General features: G+C 38.3%; 1 protein-coding gene and 1 long non-coding RNA gene across 2 annotated transcripts; both read left to right on the top strand.

Moving 5' to 3' along the window:
* The first annotated feature begins 720 nt into the window (after positions 1–720).
* Positions 721–6,277, top strand: LOC140856182 (uncharacterized). The gene is made up of 11 exons (XM_073253331.1): positions 721–834; positions 1,795–2,785; positions 2,917–3,080; positions 3,299–3,386; positions 3,481–3,638; positions 3,767–4,041; positions 4,120–4,405; positions 4,516–4,606; positions 4,685–5,217; positions 5,686–5,956; positions 6,042–6,277. Exons 1-11 carry the CDS (start codon positions 721–723, stop codon positions 6,275–6,277), a joined length of 3,207 nt encoding a protein of 1,068 aa, XP_073109432.1.
* Positions 6,278–6,542: 265 nt separating this feature from the next.
* Positions 6,543–7,140, top strand: LOC140856050 (uncharacterized). Its single transcript, XR_012139458.1, has 3 exons — positions 6,543–6,773; positions 6,858–6,974; positions 7,056–7,140. It is a non-coding gene; the product is annotated as an uncharacterized lncRNA (long non-coding RNA).
* Positions 7,141–14,333: the final 7,193 nt, after the last annotated feature.

The raw sequence follows: 14,333 nt of genomic DNA, 5'->3' as shown, positions 1-14,333 counted from the left end.
AAGAGGCCCAAAACCCCTCGTCTTCCCCATTTGGCCGCTCCAAGCCTCCCCACCTGATTAAGCCTCATAAAAAATAGAGGAAAATCTAGGGAAAACATCAAAAAAATAGACGAAACAAAGGACGGATAGAAAAAATCAAAGGTATGCCCTTTTCCCTCATAGATTGATCATTTTCCTTTGGTTTTTGCATCTTTTTCTTTTCATTTCGTTATCTATTTTTGGAGATCTATGGAGAAGGAGAGCATCTAAGGATATTAGAGGGGTTTTGAGGTTTCGATGATATGGGATTTTATGTGAGTTGCAGCGATGTGAGCTTGAGGTTTTGGAGAGCTAATCTGGGTAGAAGCATGATATTTTGTAGGGTTTGGGGATTTTTGATTGAAAAGATTTTTCTTTGGTTTCTTTATTTTCAATTTATGGAGTTCTATTCAAATGATAATACGAATATGATACTAAATCCATGGTGTCAGACTTCCAAGCTCTATTTTTTTTTTGGCTCCTAACTATCAGTTTATGGAGTTGTGTTCTCATGATAATATGAATATGATACCAATCTGTTCATCAGGCAGTGAGTCTCAGATGTAAGATCCAGACGTGTGATATGGGTTGAATAAATACAGGAGAATATATATAGGATGGAAGAATGTCACCATACAAAAGCTTAGACTGATTGAATAGTTCAACTGTATTAATAATTTTCTGCTTGATTAATCTGAGAGAATGGGTACTGCTCTCCTTGTGATTGCTCTAGAAGTAAGATGGGGCACCACTCGGGTGATGCAAATTTCAACAGCCAACCCTCCCCTGGTCCTTAAAAGTGAGGACAAATTGGAGGTACCTTTTTTTTTTCTTTTTCATTTAGTTAAAGGTACCAACTTATCTATTTGGTAAAGGTTCTTGATTGTTTTATGAGATATTTGGGCCCAAATCCTTCCCTAACCTACTTTGGGAAGTGATTTATTAGCATGGACACCTCATAAAAAATGGTTACATAAACCTTGATTACAAATCTTATTTGGTTGTCCTCTGTATTTATAATATGTTTGCAGGTATGATTGTATACAAGTGAACAAATGATGATTTGGCACACTCTCCTTGTTTCCTTTTGTTTTTTTTTGAAGTAAACTTTTCTTGCTCCCTTAGCTTACAAGCAAAGCAAAACCAATGGAGAAAATTATTTGTAGACTTTCTTTCTCCCTTATAGCTTTCGCTCACCATCATACATCACCCACAATACTTCTTCATGACACCTTTATTCTGAAAAGAGAAATATAAATAATAGATCAAGCTAGTGATAGAAAGGACTGGGTGCTAATTCGTTTAGCTAGTTTAAAATCGAGCATGGCAAGGATGGTTGTGTATTTTTGTCTAGATCCCATTTCCCCCTTGGTTTGAACTCTTTGGTCTACTCAAATTTTTGATTTATACCTCTTCATTTCCTTCATGAATTGGCTTATGGATATTATCCATATGAATATGATACTGAATCCATGGTGTGAGACTTGCAGTAGGCTAATTTCCACCTTTCTGAACTCTCATATGGGGCCAAAATAATTTTTTTTGAGACTTTTCGATTCAATTTATGGAGCTCTATTCTATTGATGATATGAATATGAACTACTGTATATAGGGCTTTAAATTATATATTTGTTGTTAAAATAAGCATCTTACGAACCTCAATTTTCTATGTTCAATTATCTTTCTAATTCTTACGCTACCTGCTGATTGTAGTTTTACCATAACAACTCATTTTATTATAGTTGATATTATTTTATTGTCTATTATAATGTGCAGGACATAATATCAGATAAGAACTGGATGAAACTTAATGACAGAGCAAATATGGAATATATAAATGGAGTCCATTCGTTTCTTAACTTTGCTTTTGGTCAGCCAACTGTTAGTGATAGAATACGATGTCCTTGTACTAAGTGTAGAAATACAGTCTTTAAGGGCCGACATGAAGTGAGGGCTCACTTGATCCGAAATGAAATTGTGAAAAGTTATAAACATTGGGTTTATCATGGTGAGATAATTGAGGAAAATTTAGAGGAATGCAATGCTAATAGTAGAGACAATTTAGATGAGGAAGAAAATACAGATTATGATGACTTAATTGGAATGGTTCATGATGCATGTGCTTTCATAAATACTGATGTTGAAAGAGATGATGTGAATGAAGGATATGAACCCCAAGAACCAAATCCGGAAGCAGCAGCCTTTTACAGGTTGCTTAAAGATGCCGATAAAAATTTGTATCCTGGATGTGACAAGGTCTCCAAATTATCCTTTGCTGTGAAGTTACTCCATTTAAAATGTTCAAATAATTGGAGTGATATATCAATGGATAAGTTGCTGAAGGTTTTTAAGGAAGTTCTTCCAAATGGTGCCTTAGTTCCAAACTCATTTTATGAAGCTAAGAAGCTTATTCAGGATTTGGGACTTGAACATATAAAAATAGATGCATGCTTGAATGATTGTGTTATATATTGGGGAGAGCATGCCAATACAATCGTATGTCCTGTATGTAACTTATCCCGCTGGAAATATCAAGGCAGAACGCGTAATATCCCTCACAAGATTTTACATTATTTTCCTTTGAAATCAAGACTCCAGAGGTTGTATATGTCTAAAATCACTGCAAAGGACATGAGATGGCATGAGGAGAAAAGGATAAATGATGGCATATTAAGACATCCAGCTGACTCATTCGCTTGGAAATCCTTTGATGATAAGTACAAGTCCTTTTCTGCAGATCCTCGGAGTGTTAGGCTTGGTCTTGCAAGTGATGGCTTCCAACCATTTGAAATATGTCTACCCCTCATAGTATATGGCCAGTTGTGTTGATTCCATATAATTTACCTCCATGGCAGTGTATGAAAGATCTTTATTTTATGATGACACTTCTTATTCCAGGTCCTAAGTGCCCCGAAAATGACATTGATGTGTATCTACAGCCTTTAATTGAAGAGTTGAAGGAGTTATGGGATATAGGAGTAGAGACATATGATGCTCATACACGACAAAATTTCAACTTACATGCTGCTGTCCTTTGGACTATTAATGATTTTTCGCATATGGTAATTTGTCTGGATGGATGACTAAAGGAAAACTAGCTTGTCCTTGTTGCCACAAAGACACTTGCTCTCTTTCAATACGAAGTAAGATTTGTTACATGGGGCATCGTCGGTTCTTACCCAAAAATCATTCATGGCAACGTAATAAAAGATCTTTTGATGGAAAATGTGAATATAGAGATGCACCTAAGGTACTAACTGGTGATGATGTGTTGGATCAGCTGCGTAAGTTAAAAAAAATTACTTTTGGGAAGGGTCAAAAGCGTAAGCGTGATGATTTTAACGATGTTTACAATTGGAGGAAGAAGAGTATATTCTTTCAATTGCCTTATTGGAAGGATCTGAAATTGCACAATAATCTTGATGTGATGCATATTGCGAGAAATTTCTTCTAACATTTTAGGAATTGTGCTGGATATAAAAGGAAAGACAAAAGATACATTGAAGGGCCATTTTGACCTTGTAGATATGAACATTAGGCACAATCTTCATCCTTATATTGAAAATGGTAAATTGAAGATGCCAGTTGCAACTTATACATTATCCCCACAAGAGAAGATAGTCTTTTGCAATTTCTTATCTAATCTAAGGTCCCTGATGAATTCTCTTCTAACATATCAAGATGTGTGAATATAAATGAGAAGAAGATTTCTGGCTTAAAGTGCCATGACCATCATATCCTTTTGCAGCAAATACTTCCAGTTGCCATTCGGGGATTATTGCCTAAGTTTGTTTGTGAGCCATTGATTGAGCTAAGTAACTTCTTTAGAAACTTATGCTCAAAGTCGTTAAAAGTTCAAGATCTAAAACAGTTGGAGGATGACATTATTATGACTCTGTGTAAACTTGAAACAATATTCCCACCAGCTTTCTTTGATATTATGATTCATTTACCAATTCACTTGGCAAGCGAGGCTAAAATTGGTGGACCGGTCCAATATAGATGGATGTATCCAGTTGAAAGGTAATCCTTAACTTTTTGAAACTTAAATGTAATTTTTTTTGTATTATTTTTGACTTAGTTAATATCTTTTGAATCTAGATATTTGCGAACATTAAAGTCTTATGTCCGAAACAAAGCTCGTCCAGAGGGGTCAATTGCAAGAGGTTATCTTGCAAATGAATGCCTTACATTCTGTTCTAGGTATTTGAATAGTGTTGAAACAAAATTTAATCGAGTCCCACGAAATGATGATGGAGCTACTTCATACCAAGGACTATCAATCTTTGCCAAAGATGGCTGTGCAAAAGGAGCTTTTAAGTCTTATGAGCTTAATGCTCAGGAGTTTACACAAGCTCAAGCATATGTTCTTCGAAACTGTGAGGAAGTTTGGCCATATATTGAGTAAGAACAAAATCTTGTTATTATGAAAATCTTCAAAGAACTTTGTTTCTACTTCAATCATCTTTATTATTGATTAATTATGTCATTCATAAGGAGCATAAAAAAGAATTGGAAGAGGCGAGCTCAAGAAATGTCCTGGCTAGACATCACAAGGAATTTCCAGATTGGTTTTATGAACGTGTAGGTATCATATAATATAGGTAAATACTTTAAGTTACTTTTATTTATGCTAATAATGGCTTAATTTATTAATCTTAAATAGTTTCAAAGCTTAAAGCTAAAGGCAAAGCAAGTGAAGATCTTCTAAGCTTGGCTGTTGGACCGTTCAAAATAGTTCATAGATATGGAACTTACATTGTCAATAGATTCAGATTTCATGCAAGAGATCGTGCAATTGGACGAAAAAGTCAGAATAGTGGAGTGCTTGTAAAAGGAGATGATACATCTGTTGATAAAGAATACTATGGAGTGTTGGAAGATATTTTTGAATTGTTGTATGTGGGAAATAAAAAAGTAGTTCTTTTCAAATGTCACTGGTGGGATGTTGGCCGATTGGGACGAGGATATAGGGTTGACAACTATGGATATATAAGCATAAATATCCATGGATCTTTGAACACCAATGAGCCTTTTGTGTTGGCTTCTCAAGCTCAACAAGTGTTCTATGTAGAAGATTTAGTTGATAGCAATTGGCTTGTTGTGGTAAAAACTTATCCACGTGATGCTTATGATGTGCCATCTGTAGATAATGATGCAGATGATGATGATGATGATGATAGTTTGATCGAAGATGATGTCTACCAACAAGAGGAACAAGAACAAAATTTTTAATATGGCCAAGTCATGAACAATGATGAGTTGATAGGAGTGCTACATCGAGATGATCTTCAACCACAAAGCTTTTCACCCAACAATGACATAAATAGAGAGAATCTGACATTAGATGATTTTATTAATGATGATGAGATAGAAGAAGAAGCTGAAAGTGAAACAGATGATGATCAAAACAACCATGATGAATACAGTTCTGATGAATATAGTCCTGATGATTAGCCGATTTGTAATTAGAATTTTATTTTTTGTCATGTTGGAAGAAGAAACATTATGTGATGACCAACAGGTATTTTAATTTAAATCATTTTATTGTATTCATGTTATTTTTGTATCTTCTGATGGCATATTCATATTTTTTTGTGCATTTAGTAGATGTTGCTGATAATTAGTTGAACTTTTACTAAAAAGCTTGCTTATTATTTTTATTAGGAAATGGTTAGATGTAGAGGAAGAGGTGCACGAATTGGTGGACGAGGACAACGCCCTGTTATTGATATAAGATTTCAAACAAATGAAGTTACATCACCTCATCAAGAAAGGCTGCGGCGAAATCAATCACAAGAAGAGGCACAACTTTGGGACCAACAAAACCAGCAGACAAATGAACACCAAGACCAGATGCTTGAATTGCAGCAAAGTCAATCCCATGGACAGCAACTTCAAACTCAACCAAGAGTTTCTAGTCATTGTAGTAATGCTGGTATAATAATATTTTATTTATAGCTGAAACTTTTAATTTATTCTACTTAAATTTAGTTATACTAATTGTAATTTATTTTCTATAGCAATTGTTTCAAGTAAGAATGTGCGTGGGCGTTACAAATGTATTAAGGTTGATATGAGAACAAAGAATGGACCATTGAAAGTTAGCATCCCTCATGATATACTGAGAGCAGTAGGAGAAAATGCTAGAGATATTGTCAATTTTTGTGGTTATGTTGTCAGGACACAAGCTCCATTAACTGCAAAAAATTGGCCAGATGTGGCAAATAGAGTAGGTGAGCGAATGTGCTACAAGTAAAGGTAAATTAAATATTTATGATTGATTTTAGTATCTTGTTTATTTCTATTTATATATATTAACATACAATTTACATTGTTTGTGTCTTCTAGGAGAAGTTTAAGATGGAAGATGATAGGAATGAATATCGTTTATGTGCTTTTGTCTTGGCCACCATGCAACGACTTTATAGAGGTTGGAGAAATCGCTTGCATGATTTATATAAGAAATTTAGAACTGATGAGGAGAGGTTGGCTAATATTCCTAAGATGTTACTCCAGAAGATTGGAAATATATGATGGCATACTTCAGCTCTGATGCTTTTCAGGTTTTTGCAAATTAAAATTTAATTTATATTTAAAATATATACATCATCATTTTGGATTTATAGATGATGTTAGTTGCATGTATCAATTGTTTGTAGAAAGTAAGCAAGCGAAATGCAGCAAATAGGGCAAAGCTAGTTACTAAGCATACATGTGGCACCCGATCTTATGCTGAAGTTGAAGAATCAACTGTAAGTTTTTAGAATAAATTGAAGATTTAACATAGTTTTAGGAACTTCTAAATAAAACACTTATTTTTTTGTGATTCATTTCAGAGGGACCCAGAAACAGGTGAAAAAGCACCACCAGATCAGGTTTGGTTGATTCAGCACACTAAGAAAAATAAAGAAGGAGAATTAGTATGGTCTGACCCTAAATCCAAGGAGATCCATGTTAGTTAAAAAACTTTTCTTATTGTTCTTAAAATTCATTATGCATTATTTTGGCATCTAATCTTTGATAATCTATTGCAGGAACAACTTGAGGAGGTTGTTCAACAAACACAAGAGAATGAATCCCAAATGACTCGTGATGACATATTACTGCAAGTACTTGGCCAAAAGTCTGGTTATTTTCGTGGCAAAGGTCTGGAAAGAAGGCACCATCTAAGAGAGTTAGGTATAATGAAAATGTGCAAGAAGAGGTACAAAGAGCTGTCGAACAAGCTAAGAAATCGTTGGTGGATAGCATTAGAGAAGACGTTCGAGCTCAATTGCAAGATGAGGTTAGAGCTGAGATTCAAGCTCAAATGGAGGAACAAGTTAATGAAAAAGTTAATGCTATGATCCAAGCTCGCTTTGCTGCCTTTTTTGAAACTTTCTCCCAATCAAGAGCTTCATCTTCCTCAATGCATGAACCTTGACCAAGTAAGAATTTTTTACTTTTAAGAAAGTAGAAAAGTTAAATATGATATTTTTTTTTCTTGTTTTCAATGATCTATAAGAGAGGAATATAAACAACAACCAATCAGCTATAGTATACTTAGGTACAGTGCTGCATTCTAAGAGTGTGAGATCCATAATTTTTTATAATTCTAGAATGGCAACTTTGAATTGAGATTCTTAATATATAGTCAATTCTTTTTTTTTTAATTTTTTATTTTAGAAGTTTAATTGCTAACATGCCTGAGCTCATTTCTTGTGTAATCCATTGAAAACATGGATTGAAAACCTTTCTTGTTGTCTCAACTTTTCAATATGAGGTATAAATTTACAAATTATATGCAAAAAAAGTTGCCTTATTTTTTTTTAAAATTTTTAGTGGATAATCTGTTGCTTATCTAGAGGTTGCTAGACTTTAATTACTCAAAACTTTATTCTAGCCAATCATTTACTAATCCAAACCTTGTTTATATGCAGGAATAATATGGGCAGCTACTTCTGTTGGCATATGGGAGTACATCAACTAGCTTCAATTTGAAAATATGGATGTCATAGGCTGTTAGTTTTGATCAGTTAAGTAGAATGTAGGGTGCTTGTGAACTATAGGTACTAGTCAGTATTTTTTTTAAATTAATTTTGGATGTCCTGTCGAATTTCAAACAGTGAAATTGAAAATTCCTTGGATGTCTTGGATCATGTACTGTTGGTTTTGATCAATTAAATAGCATATGGAGTGCTTATGAACTACTGGTACTATCTTGTGATTTTATTTTGGATATCTACTGAAATGCAAACATTGAGAAAGATGTATTTGGATTCTTAGTTTGCTTGTGAATGAGATGAATTTCTGTAGTCATATACACTAAATTTTAGTGACAATAACAAGTTGTCACATATGAGATTTTTCATGACAACAAAAGTTCTTGTCACTTTAAGCTATTTCAGTGACAAAAAACTTTATCACTAAACAGAGTCATTATTGTCCCAAAACCAATTTACGTTATTGCATTGTGACAAGAATGATTTGTTTCTGTGACAAGTTAAGTTGTCACAAATTTTATTTTCAGTGACAATAAAAGTTCTTGTCACTTTAAGCTATTTCAGTGACAAGAAACTTTATCACTAAACAGAGTCATTATTGTCCCAAAATCAATTTACGTTATTGCATTGTGACAAGAATGATTTGTTTCTGTGACAAGTTAAGTTGTCACAAATTTTATTTTCAGTGACAAGTGAAACTCCTCGCAAAAAGTACATTAAGTGACAAGCTCTATTGTCACAGAAAAGAAATGATTCAGTGACAAGAAATTTAAGTTGTCATAAATGGTTTTAGCGATGAAGCAATTGCGACCGGCTAGTGACAATAGTTTGTTGTCAGAGAAATTCATCAGTGATAATATTCCAAGTTTCAGTGACAACATTGCTTGTCACAAAAAACTAAATTTCTTGTAGTGTCCATGGGGCATGCAAACTTCACTATGAAAAAAAAAATTTACAAGAGGAGACCTCAACCTCAATCCATGTACACCCAATTCTCTCTCACCTGAAATTTCCTTCACAAAAGCTCTCTCTCTCTTGAAGACTCTCTGAACCCCTGAAGTGCCTGGCAACCGCTGTCCAGGAGCCTCCTGCTCCTTCTCTCTCAGCGCTTCCACCTCTCTCTTCTCTTGGGTTCCGTACGGGCTTCGTACGGCGCAAAAACTGATCCATTGCTTCCTCTGTCCATCACAAGGCCCTTTTAAAGGGTTAAACAGAGTTTAAACCTAATTAGATTAGGTTTAAGAGTCCTAAACAAGCCAAATCAACCTCCTGAACCATCGGATCGTCACCGAAAACTCCCTGGGCCGTCCGATCGCGATCGGTCCATGGAATAGTACCATGGACCGCGTGAAACATGTGGAAAACGTCCACCCGATCCACAGGCCCAGCCGTGGACTGCCCGGTCCACGGTGGACCGATGCAAAGGGCCAGCAGGCCGCTGGGCCTGGGCCGGCTCGCTCCCGCACGTGGCCCGCGCGCGCATGGGCCGCGCGCCCGCGTGGGTCGCACGTCCCATGCAGGCCTGGGTCGCGCGTCCCACGCGCCGTCGCCTGCGGCTGCGCCGCTGCCGCTTGCCGTCGGTCACTGGAGGTCCTCCGTCGCCTCGAATCTTGTGCCGACTTCAAAAGCTCGTATCTCTTCCATCCGAGTTCCGTTTCGGATGATCTTGATCTCGTTGGACTCTATTTTTCGCCGTGAACCTCGCTGTGGGCTCAATGTGGGCTAAATCTCAAGGTGTCAAATCCTAACATATATATATATATAAGAAATACTTTTTTTTTGGTACAGAATTTCAAATTGTCAATAAAATATCTTGTCAAAATAGAATAAAATTTTATATAAAAATATGTATACCAAGATAATTTTCTAAGTATTAAATGCATTTAATCAAAAATTAAAATTTTCATTTAAAATATTTATTTCATCTAATCAAGTATATACAATCAAATATACATAATCCATCCACTCGCATATAGTCTTTACAACTACAGCTATATAAGCAGCTCCATAACAAAGCTCAAAAGAGATTGACTCTTGAAAATAAAATATGTCATCAAAATAGTATGTGCTAGAAATCAGTTCCAACTGGCTGGCTCTAAAAGGAGACTAGCTAATTCACACGGAAATAAACATACCCACCATAGAAAATTCAAGGGAGTAGGAGAAGCTATAGCATCAAGCAATGGTTGGTGGTGGACGACAAAACAAAAGAAGGAACCCAAAATAGGGATATCCTATTCCATCATTACTTTGGTGACTCATTGATGGGAATGAGGTTGGTTACGATGGTCTAGAAACCAGAAAAGGGAGGAGAAGAATAAATCTCCTAATAACACCAAAAGAATTCTCTGTCAAAAGCTCGAAATCATTGACTCTAGAAGGGAATTTTTGATGGTGAGTCAGAAGGTAATTTATAGAGTTTTTTTAGGGTTTTCATTTGATATGAGCGTGTGATGGAAGTCTTCCTCCCCACTCCCTCCCTCGCGTACACATCATAAGTGAGTTTTTCTTTTTTGGGTCAGTCTAGCCTGGCTCAAAATTATGTTCTCACAACATTATTTAATACTAAGATTGCAAATGAGTTGAGCTCAAATAATAGGATATTCGGCTCAAAAATTCATAAACTTATTCGAATTTATATATTTTTAATAATATTATTTTTATTTATAATATATATAATATTATGTAGGATGAATGTCTGGTCAGGACATCATCTCTCAGGATCTTTTCGATACCGTACGATACAGCAGAAAGAAAGAAGAAATAAAACAGAAAATAATTAAATATATGGATCAATCAAAAAAGAGCTCGCCTCCACGGGACATACAAACTTCACTATAAGAAAAAAAATATTACAAGTGGAGATCTCACCCTCAACACTCATATACCCAATTTCTCCCTCACAATAAGTTCTCCCTCACAAAAGCTCTCTTTCTAGAAAGACCCCCCTAAACCCCTGAAACGACTGCTGTCCGCTATCCAGGAGTCTTACTCCTTCTCTCGATACGGCGTCTGCTTTCTCTCTGGTTCGGGTTTTCTGTAGTTGATGAAGCCACGCGCGACCAGCAGGCCACCACCACACCGTTCTATTCCTTGATCAGCCTTTTAAAGGCTTAAAAGCCAATTAGAATAGGATTAGGAATCATTAGAGCACTCAAACAATTCCCCCAGACCGTTGGATCAAAACCAGAGGCAACCCACACCCTCCGATCATGCATCGATCCATGAAATAGTCCATGGACTGCAAAAAATGCATAGGAAATGCCCATGTGGTCCACACGCTCTCCTGTGCACCGCCCGATCCACCATGGATCGGGCAATCCTAGGCCCTGAACCCGCGTGCGAGCGCATGTGGGCCTGGGCTGCGCCCCGTGCGTTGGGCCGGGCTTTGCATGCCCAGGCCATGCGCTACCGTGCTTGGGCCGTGCACTGCTGCACGCGGTCGCGCCACTACCGCTCCACCGGGCCGCCGCCAATCCTCGATCACTCCAACTTTGTGCCAGCTTCGATTGTCATATCTCGACCATCTGGACTCTGTTTGGGGTAATCTTGTTTGGTCTCGTTGGACTCCATTTTTCATCGCAGATCTTACTGTGGGCTCAATATGGATCAAATCTTAAGACATCAAATCCTAACAATCTCTATTTTGATTCGATATTTGGCCTCCTCCTAACTTCGAGAGCTTCTGGATCTCCTCATCCTCGTGCCCTGGGGCAATCGTCTGCTGATCATGGTTGGGCAAATATGGGAGTCGAGCCAGACCACTCGATCCCATCTCTATTATATGTTGTGCTCCTCCTGACTTGAGACCTGATCGAAGCATCATCCTATGGCAATAGTAATCTCACCTTGCAATATCACCTTTCATCTTCTCGAGTCTCCTGTCTCGTGCCCGATCCACCTCCACTTGGAGCTCCACCTCGCTCTGGGCTTTTTGGCTCCTAAAGCTCTACCTCGCATTAGGCTCTCCGTCAAGAGTAGTAATATCCTTTTCTCCTCTTCTTCTCCTCCAGAAACAATCCTATCGCCGCATAATACCTTCAGGATTCCTCCACCAGTTAACTATGCTGTAGCCTCTCGAATCCAGTTTGCTCAGTGAGATAAGATTCCATCTGAAATCGGGTATGTATCGGACCTCCCCCAATCTTCTCACTGCACCATCATGTATCCTCCAGCTAATCATCCCAATGTTTCTAATCACACAGCTTGATCCATCAAGCAGATAAATAGTGTCCTCACTGCTCTCCAGGGAGTCAAACTGTTCCTCTCTTACAATATACATGATAGGTGCATGCAAAATCTAAAACCACTGCTGGGAAGAAGTAGATACCTCATCAAATATCTCCAAAACATCTTCCTCTGAATCGCTACTGGCCATTGCTACAGCAGCCATCGTCTGATCTCTAAGTTGAGAGCAATCTTTGGCTAGATGCCCCAACTCATCACATCGGTAACACCTGATTTTGCTCAAATCCCTCTTGGACTTAGACTGCCCCCGTCGCGATCTCCTGTCGCTCCATCTATCGCTTCCTGCTCTTTCAGAAACTACCAAAGCTGAGCTACTGCCACCTGAGCTCGAAGCTGGGTTCTCCTCCTGAGAACCTCATTCTGGAGAATCGCCGCAGTAAATTCATCCATCTTGATGGTGCTCTTTTCACAAGAACAGCAGTCACTAAGGACTCATACGATGGAAGAAGTAATGCTAGCAAAACCAGCACCCTAGTCTTCTCCTCAACATTCTCGCAAATGCTGAGGAGGTCGGTGAGAATCTTTTGAAAGTGGCTTAGATACTCCTGTACGCTCTGTCCCTCAATCATCCGTAGTTGGTAGAACTACCTTTAGAGAAAGAGAGTATTGGTGAGAGATTTTTATCATGTATAACTCCTTAGGCTTCGACCACAGCACTGTCGAGGAAGTCTTGCTAAGGCATATGGATCACCACCTCATCTGCTAGGTACATACAGATGGTACTCACTATTTGCATCTGTAGCCGTCTCCAATCCTGCACCTCTATGATGGTCGGCTTCTCCTCGCATAAGAGAGCATCAATCAACTCTTACTGGATGAGCACGTCCTTCACTCTTGCCTACCACAAGAAGAAATTGCTCTTTCCATCAAACTTATTGATCTCCATCTTGATTGATCATATCTTCTCCATCTTCAATCTTGCTCACCACCACTGCAATCTGCATCCTTGTACCGCCTCGCTCTGATACCACTTGTAAGATAGATGTTTGGCCAGGACACCATCTTGCAGAATCTTTTCAATACCGTGAGATGCAGCAAGAAGAAAGAAAAAATAAATAGAAAACAATCAAATATGTGGATCAGCCAAAAAAGAGCTCACTCCATGGGACATGCAAACTTCAGTATGAGAAAAAAAAATATTACAAGATGAGATTTCACCCTCAACTCTCGTACATCCAATTTCTCACTCACGAAAAGTTCTCCCTCACAAAAGCTTTTCCCTAAGAAGACCTCCCTGAACCCCTGAAGTGACCGCTGTCTGCTGTCGAGGAGTCTCACTCCTCTCGATACGATGTTGCTTTTCTCTCTGGTTGGGTTTTCCGCAATTGATGAAGCTGTGCGCGACCACCAGGCCACCACTACATCGTTCTGTTCCTTATAAGCCTTTTAAAGGCTTAAAAGCCAATTAGAATAGGATTAGGAATCATTAGAGCACTCAAACAATTCTCCAGATTGTTGGATCGAAATCAGAAGCAATCCACGCCCTCCGATCGTGCATTGATCCACGAAATAGTCTGTGGACTGTGAGAAATGTATGAGAAATGCTCATGCAGTCCACTCGCTCTCCTGTGCACTATTCGATCCACCGTGGATCAGGCAATCCTGGGCCCTGAACCCGCGCGCTCGCGTGGGCCTGGGCTGCGCCCACATGCTTGCGCACTTGGGCTAGGGCCCCGCCCCGCACGTTGGTCGGGCTCTGCACGCCCAGGCCACGCACTGCCGGCACACCGCCGCTGCGCCGGCCGCCACCGACTGTTGCCGATCCTCCACTGCTCCGAACTTCGTACCAGCTTCGACCATCTAGACTCGTTCGGGATGATCTTAATCTCGTTGACTCCGTTTTTCAATCGCGGACCTCGCTGTGGGCTCAATATGGACCGAATCTTGAAGCATTAAATCCTAATATATATTAATAGGTTAAAATTTGATTTCAAATTTGAATATAACTGGCTTGATATTCGAGTCGAATCGAGTCGAGTCGAATCGATTTCTAGTTTTATCTATTTTTTATAAAGCCGAAGTTTGAAATATTAACACCCGATCAATCTTGAATGAGTTTAAAGTCCGAATATTTAAATTAAA

This window comes from Elaeis guineensis, chromosome 3, assembly GCF_000442705.2.
Source record: "Elaeis guineensis isolate ETL-2024a chromosome 3, EG11, whole genome shotgun sequence".
NCBI lineage: Eukaryota > Viridiplantae > Streptophyta > Magnoliopsida > Arecales > Arecaceae > Elaeis > Elaeis guineensis.
This window is presented reverse-complemented; position numbering and strand designations above follow the sequence as displayed.

Bases quoted from the DNA above. Each gene is read 5' to 3' on its own strand.
- LOC140856182 (XM_073253331.1), top strand. From the start codon at position 721: ATGGGTACTGCTCTCCTTGTGATTGCTCTAGAAGTAAGATGGGGCACC. The intron at 3,387-3,480 runs GTATATTCTTTC...CTAACATTTTAG, and splicing joins TTACAATTGGAGGAAGAAGA to GAATTGTGCTGGATATAAAA. The intron at 4,607-4,684 runs GTATCATATAAT...AATCTTAAATAG, and splicing joins TTGGTTTTATGAACGTGTAG to TTTCAAAGCTTAAAGCTAAA.